Consider the following 21,372-nt stretch of genomic DNA (forward strand, 5'->3'; position numbering starts at 1 on the left):
AGCATTTACCGCATGTTACCAATCCTAGGTGCCCAGCACTTACCGCCTGTTACCAATCCTACGGGACCAGCACTTACTGCATGTTACCAATCCTAGGTGCCCAACACTTACCGCATGTTACCAATCCTAGGGGCCTAGCACCGCCTGTTACCAATCCTAGGGTCCCAGCACTTACCGCCTGTTACCGATCCTAGGTGCCTGGCACTTACCGCCTGTTACCGATCCTAGGTGCCCGGCACATACCGCCTGTTACCAATCCTAGGTGCCCAGCACTTACCGCCTGTTACCAATCCTAGGTGCCCATCAGTTGCCAGAAGTCACTCAGAAGGGGTAAATGTTTTTTGCTGCTAATATGAGTTAAGCCTAACCTGTTACACCACATTCATTATACTATTACACTCTTAAAACTTAGAACACTAGTAAGTTGGGTCACAATACACGGCATAGGACAGTTGTGGCAAAATACATAGAATAGAAAAATTGGATATACTAACAGGGCAGGCATTACAAAGTTGTCACAAATAATTGGGAGAAGGTAGAACACTGAAACAATAAGAGGTTACTGGATACCCATGGCATAAACAACTGGGAGCACTAAATTTGCCGTGTTTTGCAACATCCCCTTTTTTACCACCCGGCTACAGCTTCCTACCATCCGGCTGAAAAAAGTTTCTGGGGAGAACACTGTGTATATATATATTAAATTCCCAATAGTCTTCAATAAAGTATCAAATCATAAATGTACGGTTATATATTAAAAAATGGCAATTAATGCTCAACAATTTTTTAATAGCTGAATGGTTCTCCGGTATTTTCGATGCGTTTCACAGATATATTATCCTCTTCCTCATTAAAAAAACATGAGACCTACAAGATTTTTAAAAAATATATATTCTGAGCAAATAAATGTACTCTCGTGTAACTTTTGATAAAATTAGAGTTTCACTTCCAGAACCAGCTTTCTATTGACGCATAGCAGGTTGGAGTTGCTTCTCTCCTCAGCACAATTGATAGAGAATCTATAGAGCGGCACCAAACGAACATTTCTTATTAACAAGTGGCAAGTGCCAGTCACCTCAAAAAAGGTTGAAAAAACACTGATCTAGATTATAGTACTAAGCAACATACTTTTATTTCTCAGTACAAGTGATATTATCTCAATATGCTTATTACAGATTCATTTACTTGCAGTTAACATTCACTTGAAATATTATGCACTTTATAAACCCATAATGTAACCCCTATCGCCCCAACACCCCATAATATCGTACAACAAACTGTCCTAATGATCATCAATTCTAATCGTTTATTGCTATGTAAAGTAGATATTCTGTGATAGTTGGGAATGAAGATAATGATAAACACTCAATCTTCCTTTAAATATAAAGACCGTCGCTTACCTTAATGCGCAAATATAAATTCACAGAATTTTCTAAAAATAATGTCTGGATCAAATGTGCCATCTGGATTTACCAACAGCACGCCCCTCTCTCCCCTGCTGCCGCTCAGTTTTATGCCCCAGCAGTAGGCGCCTCACGTGGTGGGACAGAAGTATTGCCCCCATGGCGTGATGACGTAGGTGCCGCGCGTATGTGCTTCGAGCGTATAGTCATCCCGCTGTAACAAATAGGTGGAAACACCATATCACCAAGTCATAACTGTTTCCTCCTTCAAAAGAACAATTACTTTTTTTGATACATTTGTTGGATATACTTAATGAACTTATGTGATTGACACTGCATTTTTGGTATTTTTTGAGAATGTCATTGTTACCCCTGGTTAATCTTGTTGTTCCTCTCAAACCTTAAAAGAGTCCGAACTAAATGGTAATGCACTAAAAATTGAAAGGTCCATATAAAAGGATAATAATACTGTTATTACACAGTATTTATATAGCGCCATCATATTATGCAGTGCTGTACAAAGTCGATAGTTATGTCACTAACTGTCCCTCAAAGGAGCTCACAATCTAATGTCCCTACCATACCCATATGTCATTAACGTAGTCCAAGGTCAGTTTTTGAGGGGAAAATAATTAACCTAACTGCATGTTTTTGGAATGTGGGAGGAAACCCACGCAGACACAGGGAGAATGTGCAAACTCCATGCAGATAGTGTCCTGACGCTGCTAAGGCAAGAGTGCTACCTCTGAGCCACCGTGCTGCCCATGCCAATATCTATTGCTTATTGGCATGTGCATTATTTACAAAAATATATTTCTGATAACTGTAATCCAAGAGCCATGCATGCAGAGCCAGGCTCATTGTAGGGGCCAATAATGCCAATCAGATGCCATTACTCAAAAAGAATGATTTGTTTTATTCAGTGACCTTTAAAGCCTAACTCTGAGAATAAAACCTACATTTGCAAAGCAAAGCTTAAATGTTTCATTTTATATAAATTACTATTGCTTACCTTTTTTCCCTTCTCACTTCCACAGGTTCCTTCTTACTGTGACCGGCCCCCACAAACCCATTTCTCCTTACAGATATGTGATACGAATGTCTTACACCTGCATTGTACGTGAGGATGACGAGGACCCGTCCACAACCCGGGGCTTTGCACAGAAGATGAGTGTACCAACTACCGAAGGAGCAAGCGGTGAGCCCATTAAAAGTCATTTAGAATTTGTGGACCCAAATAAACCTTTATATTGCCATCGATAGGTCCAACTCCTTCCTGGAGTTTAAGTTTCAGCTAGCCATACCTTTTCAGTCGGTGACATCTACACTCTTTTTATATCTACTAAAATATGTTGTGGTAGCTCCTACTAATCAATAATCAATTGTATTTCTAGTCAGGCAGCTTGTACATAATTGTTTGAGCTACTGAAGGCTGACAGGTGTATGACACAAGAATGTATTCGCATGTGATATATAAGTGTACAACTAGAACCATTTGTAATAAAATATTCTGTGCTAAGCACCACATATGCTAGGAGTAAATTGCTTCCTGGGTCCAAGACTGCCTAGGATCAGGAGGAAATGGACTGGATTTGCTGGTGTTGTTGATTAAACGTCATGCAGTTGGAAAACCATTTGGATCTCTCTGGCCTTGGTTCCTTTAGTTATTTGTGCACTGTTGGCTCTATTCAACCCATAGCATGATTGATGAAGTATATTGTGATCATTATACTGTAATACTGTACTCCTTGCCTGGGCCCAGCTTAGTCTAAACAGTAAGTGTGTGATGATGCCAAGGTGGTCTGATTTACAAGTAGATTTGTGTAGCTCCTCGGCATTTAGGAAGCTCTGATATCTAACAGAACAAGGATGTCAGGCAGAATTTTCCATAGGTATATGAAAGTACTATGTGAAGCCATTTTTACTTCTATAAGTAAGACTTCAGACATGTGTCAGCATGTGATTTCAGTGTTCTCTCCAGACCTCTTTAGCTGGGTGCACCACCTATCATAAGACAGACGCTCAGATTGGGCATTATGAGATGTCAGGGCAGGTTTACACCTACCTCTTTGTGTGATTTTTGCACATGTGACTGCTGGTGGCATTGAGCAGTTCTAGTACCCCTCACTGCATCCCCAATTCATGGAGCTTTATACATGGAGCGATCATTATGCACACAGGGTCATAGAGATAAATTTCAGATCTGTAAGAATCTGCTGTCTACCAGAGAGCCCTGATATACTACAGTGTACGCTATATAAGGCCCAGTTCATATTTGCAACTTTATGCACTGGAACACATAAGTCAGGTTTTCAGGTAGTAGGAGGCGGCAGTGCTGCTGTACATTTTTTCAGGTGCTATATGTGACGTTCGGGGTGGTTTGCTGTCCCAGCCATCTCCATAGACCTGAGCTGGGACTACTTGTTTCTGCATGCATGCATTTTTTAAAAGTGGTTTTAACTTTTGCATCGTTTTGATATTCTTCTGCAGCCACTTTGCAAATGCCTGGAAAAGCCTAGCAGTTACTAACTTATGGGACAGGCATTAGAAAGCTGGAACAAAGTTATAGGGGGATGGCAGAAAGCTGACAGAATTAGAGGGGTTACTGGATACCCATGGCATAAATAACTAGGAGCACTATATTTTTGGTATAGATATTGACCACCCTGGTATGCCGTCCACGTCCCCTCCCCCTGGCTGTAAAAATTTTCAGGGTATCACACCGGATTTTTATGTTTTCCATTATGCCAAGACCTCAGGTATATCTCTGGTATGAAAACTGCCCCCCTTGTTTGTACATTATTATTCTCCTATGCAGTATTTACCTTCTGCTGACTCTATGTGTCTGGAAATAGTTTGTGGCAAAGCTTGGTCCTCATTTTGTTTCAGAGGCTTTGAATTCGGATTATTATTATTATTACACAGTATTTATATAGCACCATCATTTTACGCAGCACTGTACAAAGTCGATAGTCATGTCACTAACTGTCCCTCAAAGGAGCTCACAATCTAATGTCCCCTCCATAGCCATTTGTCAATAATGTAGTCTAAGGTCAATTCTGAGGGGAAGCCAATTACCCTAACTGCATGTTTTTGGGACGTGGGAGGAAACCCACAAACTCCATGCAGATAGTGTCTTGGTCGAGATTCCAACCTGGGACCCAGCGCTGCAAAGAGTTGTTTGCACACCTAATAAGTATTTAGTAGGTTGGTGGCTCTTATTTCTCCACACCACATGAAATCTTTTATGGGTGATCAGCCTGGCCTGTACTTTAAAAGTTGGCACTTTTTTATCAATATTGTATCAACATAATACCTGAGACTATTTCCTGAGATTGGATTTATCAGTTATAAAAGGTTGAATGGACTTTACAATTCACTACAGTTTCATACAAAGCATTTTGGGTGGGGTGGGGAAGCATTCTAATGCTTCTATCCCCTTAACATTTAAGGAGCATCTAGTATATACATTTTATATTTATATAAAAGGGTAGATAACCCACCAGCTGCTCAGATCTGAGACATAAGTCAGCCTTGTGATAGGTAACTTTGTCACAAAGTAATAATTGGTATTTTGTGGTAAGTTGCCAATAAATCTTATCTTTTTTACGTTGAGCAAATATGTTGATCTTACACAATAAACTTCTCTCAAATACACTCCAGTTTGTTAGGTTTTAGATTGACATAGTCCTTCTTTTAGAGTTTTATACTTTTACTGTACTTTTGTTTGTTTTACTTTTCACGTTAAGTGTTTTTTTGTTACCGCCATGGATTCTAGCATTGATCTCTCCAATGTTGTTAATTGTTTCACTGATCTTAGATCCAAGTTGTGTGAAGCTGTGCGCTCCATCAAAGGTGTAATTGTGGACAATTTGTCAGGACCCTATTTATGTTGAACATGTACCTACATAATTTGTTTTTGACTTATAGTTTGTTATCCCTGCAATGTTACCTTTCTGTAGCCTAAGGCTTCCCTAAAAAAAAAACTTTAAGTTTTTCCATCAGCTTTTCTTTAATACAGTTAAAGGTTACCAAATTTTCTGAAATCACATAATTGAGTACGCTTGGTGATAATAAAACCTCTCATTCCCAGTTTATTTATGCCAGCTTTTAAGACAAGGTTTAAAAAAAACTGTCTAAAGTGATCACATTCTAATTCCATGGTTCATATTGAATGCCTTTTTATTTTGTCAAAAGCTTGTTCAAAGCAGAACTATAGGTTCACTATGAAAATTAACAGACAGATGATAACTGAGTAAAGGGTCCCTTCTGCAACATACCGACCCTCCTATTGAAAATCGGGGATCAGTCAGTTCTATATTGAAGAAAGTGACACGAGGTGTCGGAGCTGCCGAGACTGAATGAGCTCCCGAGGGCCAGTATGGGAATTATGTCATTCCAGCCCGGCCAATTAAGATGGCTGAAGGCGTGACTTCAGGAAAAAGATCAGGTAGTGATGGCCGCGTCGGAGCAGGGACAGGCAAAAAAAAATATTGTACCTAGGCAAGTAAGGTTATTTTATTGCAGAAGTGGCATCACCTGTCCTCTCTGCAGTAAAGAACCTTCCTGTTTGCAAGTTTTTAGGTTCCACTTTACAGTCAATGTATAAATTATATACCTATTGGTCTTTATTGTTTTTAAAGCCTTTCCATTTTTGTTCCCAATTTTAAAAACTATAAAGGAATGTTTGTCATCAGCCCTGACCCTGTTTTGCTTATTTTACAAGGGGGACTACAACTTGAAGTTAAAAATTGTAAGAGGACATATTACCAAAGAAACATGTTATTAGCCTGCCATCATTTACTGCAGCAACCTTGTATCCCTTTATGCAATCTCATAAACCAGATTTATCTCAGGCGATTTATATCTCAGACGACGATGACGGGGAAAGCTGCACCGCAAATGGCAATCTGAAAAATCTCAAGCAATGTATTTCCTGGGTCTTCCTAAATGGCTAGACTGGGGGTGAGGAAACCCCTGCACAGGTGTGTGCGAGTTCATTCAATTCTGGCCAAGGCGGAGGAAGGGCAAATCATCTATGGAAGAAGGCCCTGCTTAAGCAACCCAGGAAAATACATTTCTAAATGTTTAGCTTTTTTCAGCATTGCTTCCTACTAGTTCTTGACCCCCCTCACTGGGATATAACTAGAATTGTCGATTGAGATACTTTTGTTGGGGTAAGAGCGAGGCAGAATGCTGCAGAGAGGCCGCTACTCTTACAGAGACAGCGCTGGTCTTTCGTGCTGGCTACTACTCCGTATAGATTTTTACACAGTTGCTGGCATTCCAATAAAAGTCTTAAAGAAGTAAGGGATCCATAAAGTCAATTATCCTCCACCAACATCTTAATCTAGTAAATTTTATATAAATCTTCAGTTAGTTGCGTAGTGACGGATTCTTTTATAGCGGTTATTTGAGTGGATGGCATGCTGACGCGCCCGCTGGCTGGTCTCTCTGCGTTCTCAAAGAAACCTTCAAATGTTTACAGAGAAAGCCGTCATGAAAAGAAATGGTAATTGCTGAATTGTCTTGCTCAGTCTGTGGCTGCTGCATGGATCTCTCTGGTGTCATGACCATGATTATTATTATAAAGAACTTTAACAACAGTTTCACTGATCTTACCATGCTTACTTCAAGACTGTAACAAGTAACCAATCCAACCGTATGACAAGTAGGCAACTGGCATTTTAAGAGCGGTCATCACATTTCATTAATTCCTAGAATTGTCAAGTCAATCATTTGCTAAAATTAAGTCTGCTATTTAAAGTATATTCTGTGTATGCATGCTGTGTTTTATGATATGACGTTATTCCATGAGGCCCAGAATTTGTAGTTACCTCTCTGATGTCACATATTTGTATGTTATCTATGGAGCAAACTTCTTACAGCCCAGGCTGGAAACTTTTGTGATTGTGCTGTGTTGTTAGCACATACAAAGTTATTGTTATGGTATTTATCTCTATAAATAGTGAGTGTTGTTTCTATGACCTTTTTCTGGTATCTAGCCTGCCACTGGCAGAATTCTACATCTACACACAAATCAGATCCCGTTTCCTGTGACTCCCCGACCCGCTTCCTTCTCCAGTGCACAATTCTACCCAGTGACCGATTCACTACAATTTCCTAGAAACATAGAACAGATTGGCACTTTATTAGTAATTACCATCAATCCATCAAGTTTCACCACGATGGGAATAATCCCATCAGAAAACCTGCATATTCCAGATAGAAACCTATAAGCATAGATGTATGTGATCCAGAGGAAGGCAAAACACTTATAAAGTGTGATTCAATTCACTCCTAACGGGAAAAAATCATTCCTGATTCCCTAAGACAATCACATGTTCTCTGGACCAATTATATTCTGTGCTTGTAGAAATACTTTCAGGTTTTTCTGAACTCAATCATTAAAATGTGCTAACATTCTTCCTGAGGGAGCCGATTCCATATTTTCACAGAGAAGAATCCCTTCCTTATCCAGAGATTAAACTTCTTTTCATCCAGATGCTAATATTGTTAGGACAAGAACTGGTTTCCAATATTCTATCTTTTCTCATGTCAGGGCCACACTTTAGACAAACGTGTGGCTGGTCCCTTATCTAAAATGTAATTTCTAGCTTTTCTCGCATCAGTTCTGTCCTGGAAGACAATTAGGGAAAGTAAGGTTAACCGGTAACTTCATATTCAGGACAGCAGGGAATTCTCTCCCATTGCATGTGTGTGTTTGTGCAGGTTATAACTTTAGCAGTTTTTTGGCTTTTATATGGCTGGCAGGACGTGATGCACATTGTGCTTCATATAACCTCGCAGTGTTCCATTTGTCCTCTGTATTACTGAGGCTGACAGGAAGTAATGAACTTTATATATAACGTGAACCTTTTCATTTTCTGTTTTAGGTGGACGGTGCCATCCTGGAAGATATGTACCCCAGGTAACTACAATTGTTCTCATAAATTTCACTCCCCTGGCATCACAGATTGTTTGTAGAATCGAATTGTACCTGCCAATCATGTGGTTATTTTACTGCAAAGGTCTGATAATATATTTCCAACGGTGTCATGACAGTATGGTGTGTTTTTATATTACAAATAAAGATTGATGATAAGTCCATACTGCCTCTCTTGTTTTCTTGAGGTGAGTGGGTTGTGTCCCGACTTATTTTATTTCCTCCCTGTGCTGCGGTCTTTGGATTGACTTGTCTGGTGTAAGGTGCGGGATTACCTAGGTGCTTCTGACCTACAGCTGACCCGTCATCCTGCTAGTTGCATTGCTTTGTTTATGGAACCCATCAGGACACTTGCACTAACCAGGCACAATCTTTCACTAGCTACTTTTGGGTGTGTTTAGGACATTTTACTTTCAGATTGTAATGTGTGCAGAGATTGTTTTCAGATATGATGTGATTGTACAATATTAGTTACCAACACACTGAATTACAGAAATCACAGCTCAGCCATTACATTCTGCTCTTTTATTCATTTTATCAGTTGTAAAAAAAATCTTAAACTTTTACAGTAATTATAAAACATATCCACAAAATCTGGGCCACTTCGCTCTTAACCTGTGTCAGTTCTGACAAATCTTTATTATTGAGCATTTAATGGGGTAACTGGAAAATCTCTAGTTTAGCATTTCTTTTATCTGAATTTTTTTTCCTGCAGAGAATCAAACAATTTAGGAATTTGACCCACAATGGCACCACTACAATCAGTGGGAAGGGAGCGGAGCACCAACCCCGCTTCTTTGTTGGGGTAACAATTATTTTCTAACAAAGTGCAGTCACACCCCTGCCTGGCCTGTTACATCTAAATATAGGAAAGTACATCCTACCTATGGGTGCAAAAATATAGAAAATAGCCATTTTCAGGCAGACCAGCTGCCATCACAAAACTTGCCATGTCTAAGACCTGTGTGCCCGGGGCTCTGCTTGTGGCATTATCAGGCGGTCATATTATTGGAGGTACCCAGGTCTCCCCCTTTATAATAACACCCAATAAAATCCAAAACAGGAGGGGACTGGGGTGGCCTCTGGTGATATCAAAGTGCCGATAGGCTCTGGAGGATAAAAAGGAAACACCCCCCCCCAATTACATAGGAAATGCCTAAAATCAGGAATTTAGCCAAAAAGATACAAATTCAATAAAATACTTATTCTCTATGGACAGCCAAATGTTATAAAAATAAATACTTTAGATGGGATACAAAGCTCCATTTCCCTCACTGGACAGAGTTCTTTTCCTTGGGGATATGGATGGGTAGCAGAGCGCCACCCACAGCAAATCTAGAAACAAACACAACCAAAAGTTCAAAATGGCAGAAAATACCATTAAAGGGGCCACAAGCAGACATCTCCCATATTTATATTCCCTCATAACAAACCTTTACCCGTACTGGGTATTATTTTAGTATAACCCCTTCACACATTCCCTAAATATGCAGAGCCCCAATCTAGGCCTAGCATTTCTATAACCAAATGGTAACATTAATAAAATAACTTCATATGTATTAAAGGGCAATATGTTTATCTATGCTGGAGAATACGCTGCTTCAGGCTCCCACCAGCATCACTTACATGATCCCTATTGAATCAAATGATCTAACTTATCTTCAATGGTGATTACGCGACCCATGGAACAGAATACGGCCTCATTTTGTTACAATGAAAACATTGGAGACCAGAAAAATGATTTTCCATTTTAGAATCCCAGTAGCCGTTCATTGATTCCTGGTGAAGTGGAGAGTGAAAGTTCCATAATTCCTCTTTAGTGACGATCAGATAACCAATTCCAGCTGTGACTGCCACCTTGGAAAGAATTTCTTTGCAGGCCATTTAGTACCATAGTATCCATTTATCACTACCTTTCAGTGGGACAATCAGTAGCTAAAGTTACAAACACACCGCCCGTCACTGTTCTCTACCCCGGTCTCCTCCCATGGTACAGGCTGACCCGTAAAGTGACACTCAGAGCTGATCACCGCAGCTATAAGCTGCCAACCAGCCCAATATTAACAAACAATATTTATATAGCGCCAACATATTACACAGAGCTGTACATTAAATAGGTGTTGCAAATGCAGAAATACAGTGACATGGGAGGAGAGGACCCAGCCAGAGCTTACAATCTACTAATGGGCGATTTTACTTAATGTGTAGGGAAACAAAGTGTCCCGTTTTGAATAAATAAGACCACCGCAGAAATGGGATGGAAAATAAGGCTATAGTTCCATTGTTGGATACTAGATAAATTGGTATTTACCATCATACAACTCCCAAATGGGGCTGTGTGGTTCTATTTTAGAGCCTGCAGCGATTATTTACTTGTAAGGTTTGTTCATCAGTCCTCACGCTCAGATATTATGAATTTCCCCCGATAGCTGAATACAATAACATCATTTCACTGGCCTTAGTGTTATTAGTTACATTTGGTTTTTCACTGGTTGTTTGTACTTACACTGTGCAGAATCATTTCATCAAATTAAAAAGAACTTCGGAATGGGAATGGATTCTCCGGAATCTGTCGCTGCAGGACTTAGTTTGCAGCCCTATTGCAGGGAGAGGGTGACACAATCCTAATAATCCAATCACTGCCCCTCTTACCGCTGATCTCTGGATAATAGTCCCAGGTGTCCTCACTGACCGGGTTTGTGATCCTGACCCGGAATCTCCTCTTGGCGTCGTCTCTCTGCAGATTGGGGATAATCAGCATCCTATTGTCATCTATCAGCCGGAATCTTTCAGGGAGAGGCTCCCCGTCCACCTCCCAGGTCACAGCGCTCTCTTCTCCAGAGAAATGGACGCTCACAGCCAAATCCTGACCCAGCCCGAATTAGGGAAAGTAAGGTTAACCGGTAACTTCATATTCAGGACAGCAGGGAATTCTCTCCCATTGCATGTGTGTGTTTGTGCAGGTTATAACTTTTCCAGTTTTTTGGCTTTTATATGGCTGGCAGGACGTGATGCACATTGTGCTTCATATAACCTCGCAGTGTTCCATTTGACCTCTGTATTACTGAGGCTGACAGGAAGTAATGAACATTATATATAACGTGAACCTTTTCATTTTCCGTTTTAGGTGGACGGTGCCTCTCCATCAATGCCATCCTGCAAGATTTTTGGAAGAGATGTACCCCAGGTAACTACAATTGTTCTCATAAATTTCAATCCCCTGGCATCACAGATTGTACCTACCAATCATGTGGTTATTTACTGCCAAAGGTCCGATAATATATTTCTGTATTGATATGTATTTCCAACGGTGACATGACAGTATGGTGTGTTTTTATATTACAAATAAAGATTGATAAGTCCATACTGCCTCTCTTGTTTTCTTGAGGTGAGTGGGTTGTGTCCTGATTTATTTCATTTCCTCCCTGTGCTGCGGTCTTTGGATTGACTTGTCTGGTGTAAGGTGGGGGATTACCTAGGTGCTTCTGACCTACAGCTGACCCGTCATCCTGCTAGTTGCATTGCTCTGATTTGTTTATGGAACCCATCAGGACACTTGCACTAACCAGGCACAATCTTTCACTAGCTACTGTTGGTGTGTTTAGGACATTTTACTTTCAGATTGTAATGTGTGCAGAGATTGTTTTCAGATATGATGCGATTGTATAATATTAGTTACCAACACACTGAATTACAGAAATCACAGCTCAGCCATTACATTCTGCTCTTTTACTCATTTTATCAGTTGTAAAAAATCTTAAACTTTTACAGTAATTATAAAATACATCCACAAAATCTGGGCCACTTCGCTCTTAACCTGTGTCAGTTCTGCCAATACGAACAGGAATCTGAATATTGAGCATTTAATGGGGTAACTGGAAAATCTACAGTTCAGCATTTCATTTATCTGATTTTTTTTCCTGCAGAGAATCAAACAATTTAGGAATTTGACTCACAATGGCACCACTACAATCAGTGGGAAGGGAGCAGAGCACCAACCCCACTCCTTTGTTGGGGTAACACAATTTTCTATAACAAAGTGCAGTCACACCCCTGCCTGGCCCGTTACATCTAAAATGTAGGAAAGTACATCCTACCTATGGGTGCAAAAATATAAAATATAGAAAATAGCCATTTTCAGGCAGACCAGTTGCCATCACAAAACTTGCCATGTCTAAGACCTGTGTGCCGGGGGCTGTGGCATTATTGGAGGTACCCAGGTCTCCCCCTTTATAATAACACCAATAAAATCCAAAACAGGAGGGGGCTGGGGTGGCCTCTGGTGATATCAAAGCACCGATAGGGTGCTCTCTATGGGACAGCCATAGCCATAGCCATGTTATAAAAATAAATACAGGTCCACTTTAGATGAGATACGGAGTTCCATTTCCTTCACTGGACAGAGTTCTTTTCCTTGGTGCTATGAATGGGTAGCAGAGCGCCACGCGCAGGTGTCCCTGAAAACATCTTACAACCATTCTTCTTCACGTCTTTTTCCCAGCAAATCTAGAAACATCAAACACAACCAAAGTTCAAAATGGCAGAAAATACCATTAAAGGGGCCACAAGCAGACGTCCCCCACATTTATATTTCCTCATAACCACAAACCTTTACCCGTACTGGGTATTATTTTAGTATAACCCCTTCACACATTCCCTAAATATGCAGAACCCCAATCTAGGCCTAGCATTTTTATAACCAAATGGTAACATATTAATAAAATAACTTCATATGTATTAAAGGGTAATGTTTATCTATGCTGGAGAATATGCTGCTTCAGGCTCCCACCAGCATCACTTACATGATCTAACTTATCTTCAATGGTGATCACACGACACATGGAACAGAAAACGGCCTCATTTTGTTATAATGAAAACATTAGAGCCCAGAAAAATGATTTTCTGTTTTAGAATCCTAGTAACCGTTCATTGATTCCTGGTGAAGTGAAAGTTCCATAATTCCTCAACAGATCAGAAGAAGAATTTCTTTGCAGGCCATTTATTGCCACAGCATCCACTTATCACTACCTTTCAGTGGGACAATCAGTAGCTAAAGTTACAAACACACTGCCGGTCACTGTTCTACCCCGTTCACCACTTTGTGAGGGACCCATGGTACAGGCTGACCTGTAAAGTGACACTCGGCGCTGATCACGGCAGCTATAAGCGGATAAATGCTGAAATACTTGGTTCTATTGGATACAGTATACCACTACTCAAGCGTACCTTTCAGTATACAGTGCGGCTGATAATGCCGATGATCTGTTTTGAATGCAGAGGATATCATTTAATTATTGCTGTGTGTTAAGTCTGGCCTTTAATCAGTCTGGCCTGCAATGCCGTGCCCGTTTATTTTGCTTTCTATTTCTTTCTTTGGTTATTTTTGTGAATACTTTGAAAATTGCCTGTGCTCAGTCATTCTGCTTGTTTGTTCATAATATGTTTGTGATGCGGAAGATTATAACACAGTTGGTGATTTGTATCTTTTAATGTTTTATGCCAGTATTGATGACTGTTCACTGAATAAAAAATAAAATAAAAAAAAAATTAAAAGAAATGGATACTAGATAAGTTGGTATTTACCATCATTATTATTATTATTATACAGTATTTATATAGCGCCATCATATTACGCAGCACTGTACATAGTCCATAGTCGTGTGACTAACTGTCCCTCAAAGGAGCTCACAATCTAATGTCCCTATCATAGTCATATGTGATTAATGTAGTCTAAGGTCAATTGTTAGGGAGAAGCCAATTAACTTAACTGCATGTTTTTGGAATGTGGGAGGAAACCCACGCAGACACGGGGAGAACCTGCAAACTCCATGCAGATAGTGTCCTGGCTGGGGATCAAACCTGGGACCTATTGCTGCAAAGGCCGGAGCGCTAACCCCTGAGCCACCGTGCTGCCCTCGGTTCATACTGCTCCCAATGGTTCCAGATGGGGCTGTGATTCTATTTTAGAGCCTGCAGTGATTATTTACTTGTAAGGTTTATTCATCAGTCCTCGCGCACAGATATTATGTATGAATTTCCCCCGATAGCTGAGTACAATAATGTCATTTCACTATATGACCACACACACACCTAAAGACAATCGCAGTCCTTAGTGTTATTAGTTACAGTTTGGTTTTTCACTTTGTGTAATTACAGGAAAAGTTTTGTCAAACCACAAAGTAGATGCAAACTCCTATTCCTTTGTGGTTTGGTAATTATTGTATAGTGAAACCAATCTGAGTACATGTCACTATTGAAATGCCTAACGCATACTTGGTATGAATAGTAACAGCTACAAATGTCACTCACCCGATATATGATAACGATGATCACCAACACAACCATAATTCCGGCACCAATAGGAAACCACGATCTTCCAGTAATAGATTCAGGATCTGTGACAAATATACAATGTATCAGATCCATCCGCAGGGTTGTAATAATAAAACTTGTACAGGGAATCTTAGTGAATATTCTGACATATGGCCCCTACGTACTATTCTGTGCAGAATCATTTCATGAAATTAAAAAAAACTTCGGCATGGGAATGGATTCTCTGGAATCTGTTTGCAGCCCTATTGCAGGGAGAGGGTGACACAATCCTAATAATCCAATCACTGCCCCTCTTACCGCTGATATCTGGATAATAGTCCCGGGTGTCCTCACTGGCCAGGTTTGTGATCCTGACCCGGAATCTCCTCTTGGCGTCGTCTCTCTGCAGGTTGGGGATAATCAGCGTCCTATTGTCATCTATCAGCCGGTATCTTTCAGGGAGAGGCTCCCCGTCCACCTCCCAGGTCACAGCGCTCTCTTCTCCAGAGAAATGGACGCTCACAGCCAAATCCTGACCCAGCCCGCCCCGTCCACCTCCCAGGTCACAGCGCTCTCTTCTCCAGAGAAATGGACGCTCACAGCCAAATCCTGACCCAGCCCGCTGCTGTTACTGGTTATGCTAGAGATGAGGATCGGCAGAAGTGTAAAGATGGCTCTGGGCCGTTATGGAGGCACGAGAACCCAAACATTGAACAATAAAGACGTTCAGCCCAATTGCCAGTGCGATTCTACATATTTTCTAGGACACACATGAACATGTCCACGTGACTATTTGCATGCTATTGTGCACTCTAAACCCGAACGTTGCATTGCCGGAGTGTGCATGCATGTGGATGTCCTGCTGGTGATCACTGTCATTTGAAAGTGATCACATGCCATTGCAGCAGTGCTAGAGTGTCCCCTAATTGGAACCTACTACATACCCCAGGAGTCTGACCACACTGTAAGCATGTGGCGTGTGACTATGGCCATCCACATACATGAACCCCCCCAGCTTCAACAGAACCAACAGACCTGGGAGAGAAACAACATTCTAATATTTCCAAGCTTTATGACATCATAAAAAAAGTCTGAAATATTGATGTTTAAACTCCAAAGACGTCATACAAGTACAGAATAGTGAGGACAAAGGATATAGATGTCTGGGCTTGTGTAACAGAAGAGTATGTGGTAGTAAGAGGGGAGTTTCTTGAGATTTATAGTCTTTACACAAACTTTCCATAGATCTCCATTAGTGTCATCACGAGCTATATCCAGTAGGTGGCAGTATAGACATGCTCAGGTAGAGCGCAGCCCTTACAGCTCTGACTGTCTCCATACAGATCAACTGAAAGCCCTTCTAAGGATCAACCCGGCGGAAAGAGGGAGCTCCCTCTTGGGATCAGCCTGCCGGAAGCCCCGTCCACCTCCCAGGTCACAGCGCTCTCTTCTCCAGAGAAATGGACGCTCACAGCCAAATCCTGACCCAGCCCGCTGCTGTTACTGGTTATGTTGGAGATGAGGATCGGATCTGGAATTAGAGGAAGAACAACTGAGTCATTATTGCGTTCTGAAGTCTCAAATATCTACAGCAGGAAAATGAACATACTGCAGCCTTGTCTACACACAGAGCATAGGAGAGGACTGCTTAGTATGGGCATCATGTAACAAGAGGTCTGCATGGGAGTACCGCACTGCTCTGACTACCCGGATCCCCTGCAAGTGACAGCCGGGAATTGCAATGTATTAAAACTGTAGAACAGTGTTCAATCCAGAATGTTTCTTAAGTTGTGTGGTGGCCCCGATATTGTGACCCAACTCCTCAGTAACCTCACAAAACACCTGGGTGGTTACAGAATAGTACTGGATGGTGCACCCAGCTAAAAGGGTCTGGGGAGAACACTGGTAACTTGACACAGGTGTTCACTTTGTGACCCCTTGCAAAGAATCCACAACATACGGATACATTGAATTCACCATCTCGTGTATATGGGACAGCAATAATGATTTCATTCCCGACACGTTAATAACCCCCAACCCCTTCCTGCCCTCATTTATTTCTCTGCTTATTATTATGCCTGCACTGTGGGGGAGTCCGTGGCAGAAAGCTGCAGCTAACCAGGGGTCTGAACAGACCCACAGCAGAAGAGAACTCAAAGATTGAACGATAAAGACGTCCAGCCCAATTGCCAGTGCTATTCTACATCCTAGTATTTTCTAGGACACACATGAACATGTCCACATGACTATTTGCATGCTATTGTGCACGCTAAACCTGTACTGAACCCAAACGATACTAAGAGGCATTGCCGGAGTGTGCATGCATGTGGATGTCCTGCTGGTGATCACTGTCATTTTGAAAGTGATCACATGCCATTGCAGCAGTGCTAGAGTGTCCCCTAATTGGAACCTACTACATACCCCAGGAGTCTGGCCACACTGTAAGCATGTGGCGTGTGACTATGGCCATCCACATACATGAACACCCCCGGCTTCAAGCACTTACCTGACCCGAGCTCCCCCAGACCTAGGCATGGATGAGCGCTTGCCAAGGCTAGCTAGGGTCAGTGCATGCAGATGGCCACACATTAACAGACCCCATACCCCACAAATCAATGGAAGCAGCTTACCCAATACAGAGATGTGTGTGGAACTCAGAAGTCGTAATTGATGCCACACGTTGTATATACAGGAATCTTCTTTCCTGAGGTCTCTCATTGTCCAGCACCCGCTGGTGGTGTTCAGTTGGAATCGGGGCTCCGGGGGGCCCTCCACCACCAGGCTATCACAGTACACATGGGCTAGGTTTATCCCACAGGTTGGGAAGAGCTGCAGGACCCCGGACTTCTGAGGACACTTCATGTCACAACGACCAAAGTCCGACCCTCTTCTTACATACACCAAATCTGGGAAGGCCGACAGGGCTGGAACCAACAGACCTGGGAGAGAAACAACATTCTAATATTTACAAGCTTTATGACATCATAAAAAAGGTCTGAAATATTGATGTTCAAACTCTAAAGACTTCATACAAGTACAGAATAGTGAGGACAAAGGATATAGATGTCTGGGCTTGTGTAACAGAAGAGTATGTGGTAGTAGAGGGGAGTTTGTTGAGATTTATAGTTTTTACACAAACTTTCCATAGCCCTCCATTAGTGTCATCACGAGCTATATCCAGTAGGTGGCAGTATAGACATGCTCAGGTAGAGCGCAGCCCTTACAGCTCTGACCGTCTCCATACAGATCAACTGAAAGCCCTTCTAAGGATCAACCCGCCCCCCCATATGATCAGCCTGTAGGGCGCCGCCCCCCCATATGATCAGCCTGTAGGGCGCTGCCCCCCCATATGATCAGCCTGTAGGGCGCCGCCCCCATGTGTACCTAGGAGTTCTGCAGGTACATGCTCACACATCGGGCACTTTCTGCATGGATCAGGGCTGTAGCATTGTGCGGGCTGTCCTCATCCCCTGGCTGCAAGAATCAGCGAGTTTTCAGGCAAGGGAATTCCCATTAACCTCCCCAATTGCCCTTCTAGTACAACACAGGACAGGGGGCAGATTCCAGTATTGGGCAGAGCAGCAGCGCTCAGGGCACCGAATGCAAATCCCCTCCCCCTCCATACACACCGATCAGCATTGCCGCACTCATCTCTGCACGGTCTGGTTGCCGCTTTGCTGTGCCAAGAAATGGGCGGAGCGTAATAAAAAAACCCACAAAATAAATCGAGCAGGGGCGTGTACAATGACGTCACAGTCAGTCACAGCTGTGTGTATGAATGCTGCTTATCATATTTTGCCGCCTTACGCCTCTCCCAATACAATCTCCTGAACAGTATGACCTACCGACCTGACATTATCACAGTACACAGGGGATCCTCAAAGCAAGCAGCACCCCAAATTTATTCTCCCCACCCTTAACAACTTTCAACATACCTAGTGAAAATTGAACATCAGGATTGCTGTTTTAAGTCATCTAGAAGCCCAAATTAAACGTTCAAATAAATTATGGGCCTCCAGGGCCACATATAGCGAGGAGGTGCAAACCCCTAAATTATAATTACCCGTCATAAAACACTACCCTGTCTCCTATACTACTTTGAACCCCAACTTCTATGGAACAGGGAGATGTGCAAAACCAAACATTTAGGTGCAAGTCGGGGACACCTGTGATTAACACCCCCCCAAAAGTTCCGGTTTGCTGGTTGCTTCTATCACCTGCACTCCCAATTTCTATGGACCCCTGTACCCCTCAGTTCCAGAAAAATATGGGTTCAGTTGTTGAACTGCCTGTTACACATTGCTGGAGGCTTCTATGTTCTGACAATGCCGTAGCTACAAAGTGCAGCCATAGATATGCTATGACAAGCGAGCAAGGAGGAGGAGAAGAAGACCCTGTCCTGAAGAGCTTACAATCTAGGAGGTGGGGGAAGTATCACACAAGGAGGGAGATATGGAATGATGGGGGAGTAGTGAGGGTTTAGGGGACAGAAGAAGACGGGTAGGTGAGGGTGAAGCGTTGTGTTTTGAGGACTCCTATAAATGAGCAGAAAGTAGGAGCAAGCCGAATAGGATGAGGAGACCATTCCAGAGAGACGGAGCAGCTCTAGAAAAGTCGTGTAGCCGTGCGTGGGATGGGGTTATGAGTGAGGAAGTAAATTAGTAAGTCACTGGAGGAGTAAGAGCGCTAAGGGGAGTATTTTTTTTTACTGGGTCAGAAAGGTAAATGGGATAATAGCTGTGGAAGGATTTGCGTTTCAGGTAGGTGGGTGGGTGGGACAAGAACTGTGGAGGGATTTGAAGGAAAGGCACAGAAGCTTGGATTTCAGGGTGAAATGGAAGCCACTACTGTATATTACAAAGGTGCGTAATTTGATTATTATCTGGCCATAAACTGGAAATCTTACACAGAATAATAATAATAATAATAATAATATCTGAAACTTATCACAAAGAACTGGGACTGTAGAAAATCCTTGCACAGTATTAGTGCCGAGTGAATGTACACGTTCATAGAACCTTAGCATTAGATACCTGCAGGTAATGGAGGAACCAAGCACCTGGGTAATAGGAAGAGATAAGTCAGAAAAATATTCACCTATAATCCCAACCCCCTGGATGGACCGGAAACCAAAGGTACGTATTTCTAAATACTGATTACATTTTACAAAGTTTTCATTTTTAGTGGTTCTCATTGTCAGTATCAGTGTTTTCATTTTTATGGGCGTTCTGCTTTAATGTACCCTGAATGATATCATTACTGAGGAGGCTGCTGGGAGTTGTCATTCTTTCTGGCTGAACACTAGAGGGCGGCAGAGTTGCTCATGTGACATGATTCCTTGCATTGTGTATAATAGATAGGATCAGTCACACTAAAGCTACGTACACACTTCCAATTATTATCGTTTGTAAACGAACGACGAACGATCCTGAACGATATCTGCGAACGATCGTATAGCACCGATCCTGTACATACAGATAACGACACGATCGTTCAAAGATATTGTACACACGTTTTTATGAACGACTTTTGCCCAATCGGTCGTTCGTCCGTCGTTCGTTTTGAACGATAAAAATTGGAAGTGTGTACGCAGCTTTAGGCTCCACTTGACCCTATGACCCTGGCTCTATATTCTGCTGGCTCGTACCCTTCACTTGCACCTGGCTCCCTTTTCTGGGTATCCTAAACCTAATACTTTCACCTGGGTCCCATGCCCATTAGCTTCCCTTACACCTGGATAGCCATCTGCACCGCCACCAGATGTAAAATCACAGAAATATCGCCTTGTATTCTTCATGTGAATTTTGTTAATAAAATGTCTGAATATTTCTAGGAGAACACTTTGTATCCATTCAATCTGCCAGGTGAATGGTCATACAATGCCTATATGATGTACACTGGGAGCAGGCAGCGCAATCTGATGGAGCAACTGAACAATATGGCCATCAGATTGTCCTACCTAAAGGGCGATATTGGGGAGCACAATCTGGGTGCAACAATGCTGGGGCTACTCCGCTGCAGAGGTGCAGTGCTGGACCCCCCAGGAGTGTGACAATGTGACCCCCCCTCCCCCAGGAGTGTGACAGTGTGACCCCCCCTCCCCCAGGAGTGTGACAGTGTGACCCCCCCCCTCCATCCTCAGGAGTATCTGAAAATGTGACCCCCCCAGGAGTGTGAAAATGTGGCCCCCGTCATTGTCATGTGGGGGGGGGCGCACAATGTTCTCCTCTAATGATACAATGTATGTAATGGTATGGATTGTGAGATCTGATCTATACTGGGGGGAGGGGTTAAAGCAGAATTGGACCCCCAAAACATTAAAACGTTTATATTCGGGCACCGGAAATGAAGGAGTTAAATATGCACGGACAAATATAGGGGAAAAAAAGATCGTGAAGACATGCAGATTGGATGGGTCACGTGATTGGACACGAAAGGCGGGAACATTAAAGAACGAATCAGATTGCAGAAAGTGTAGTACATCAGCCACCTAAATGACAGCAGCGGGAACTCCTGGGACCATTACAGCTCTGACAGCAGGCATGGACGGCGTGTGGGCTCCTGTACCTGGAGGTAAGTGCGCCGACTTCGGGCCCCTGTGCCGGCAGCTGAATGCGGGCCCCCTGTGCCGGCAGCTGAATGCGGGCCCCCTGTGCCGGCAGCTGAATGCGGGCCCCCTGTGCCGGCAGCTGAATGCGGGCCCCCTGTGCC

The 21,372-nt window shown here is 42.5% G+C and overlaps 1 protein-coding gene and 1 long non-coding RNA gene across 3 annotated transcripts; one reads left to right on the forward strand and one right to left on the reverse strand.

Annotated features, from left to right (window-relative positions):
- The first annotated feature begins 260 nt into the window (after positions 1-260).
- LOC140321676 (uncharacterized) lies at positions 261-11,713 on the forward strand. Its single transcript, XR_011918998.1, has 2 exons — positions 261-2,601; positions 11,477-11,713. It is a non-coding gene; the product is annotated as an uncharacterized lncRNA (long non-coding RNA).
- A 350-nt stretch (positions 11,714-12,063) lies between these two features.
- On the reverse strand, positions 12,064-18,333 carry LOC140321675 (uncharacterized). 2 transcript variants are annotated; one of them, XM_072398450.1, is made up of 6 exons: positions 18,291-18,333; positions 17,292-17,600; positions 16,089-16,192; positions 14,980-15,139; positions 14,659-14,744; positions 12,064-12,855 (listed from the first exon to the last, which is right to left on the reverse strand). In XM_072398450.1, exons 1-6 carry the CDS (start codon positions 18,310-18,312, stop codon positions 12,742-12,744), a joined length of 795 nt encoding a protein of 264 aa, XP_072254551.1. In that variant the 5' UTR covers positions 18,313-18,333; the 3' UTR covers positions 12,064-12,741. The 2 variants fall into 2 exon arrangements, with proteins under 2 accessions (XP_072254551.1, XP_072254553.1); XM_072398452.1 differs by lacking the exon at positions 12,064-12,855 and adding an exon at positions 13,735-13,868.
- Positions 18,334-21,372: the final 3,039 nt, after the last annotated feature.

Source organism: Pyxicephalus adspersus, chromosome 1 (assembly GCF_032062135.1).
Source record: "Pyxicephalus adspersus chromosome 1, UCB_Pads_2.0, whole genome shotgun sequence".
Taxonomy (NCBI): Eukaryota; Metazoa; Chordata; class Amphibia; order Anura; family Pyxicephalidae; genus Pyxicephalus; species Pyxicephalus adspersus.

Bases quoted from the DNA above. Each gene is read 5' to 3' on its own strand.
- LOC140321675 (XM_072398450.1), bottom strand. From the start codon at position 18,312: ATGAGTGCGGCAATGCTGATCG. The intron at 14,745-14,979 runs GTAAGAGGGGCA...TATTTGTCACAG, and splicing joins CTATTATCCAGATATCAGCG to ATCCTGAATCTATTACTGGA. The intron at 12,856-14,658 runs GTGAGTGACATT...TGATGTTTCTAG, and splicing joins TCATCGTTATCATATATCGG to ATTTGCTGGGAAAAAGACGT.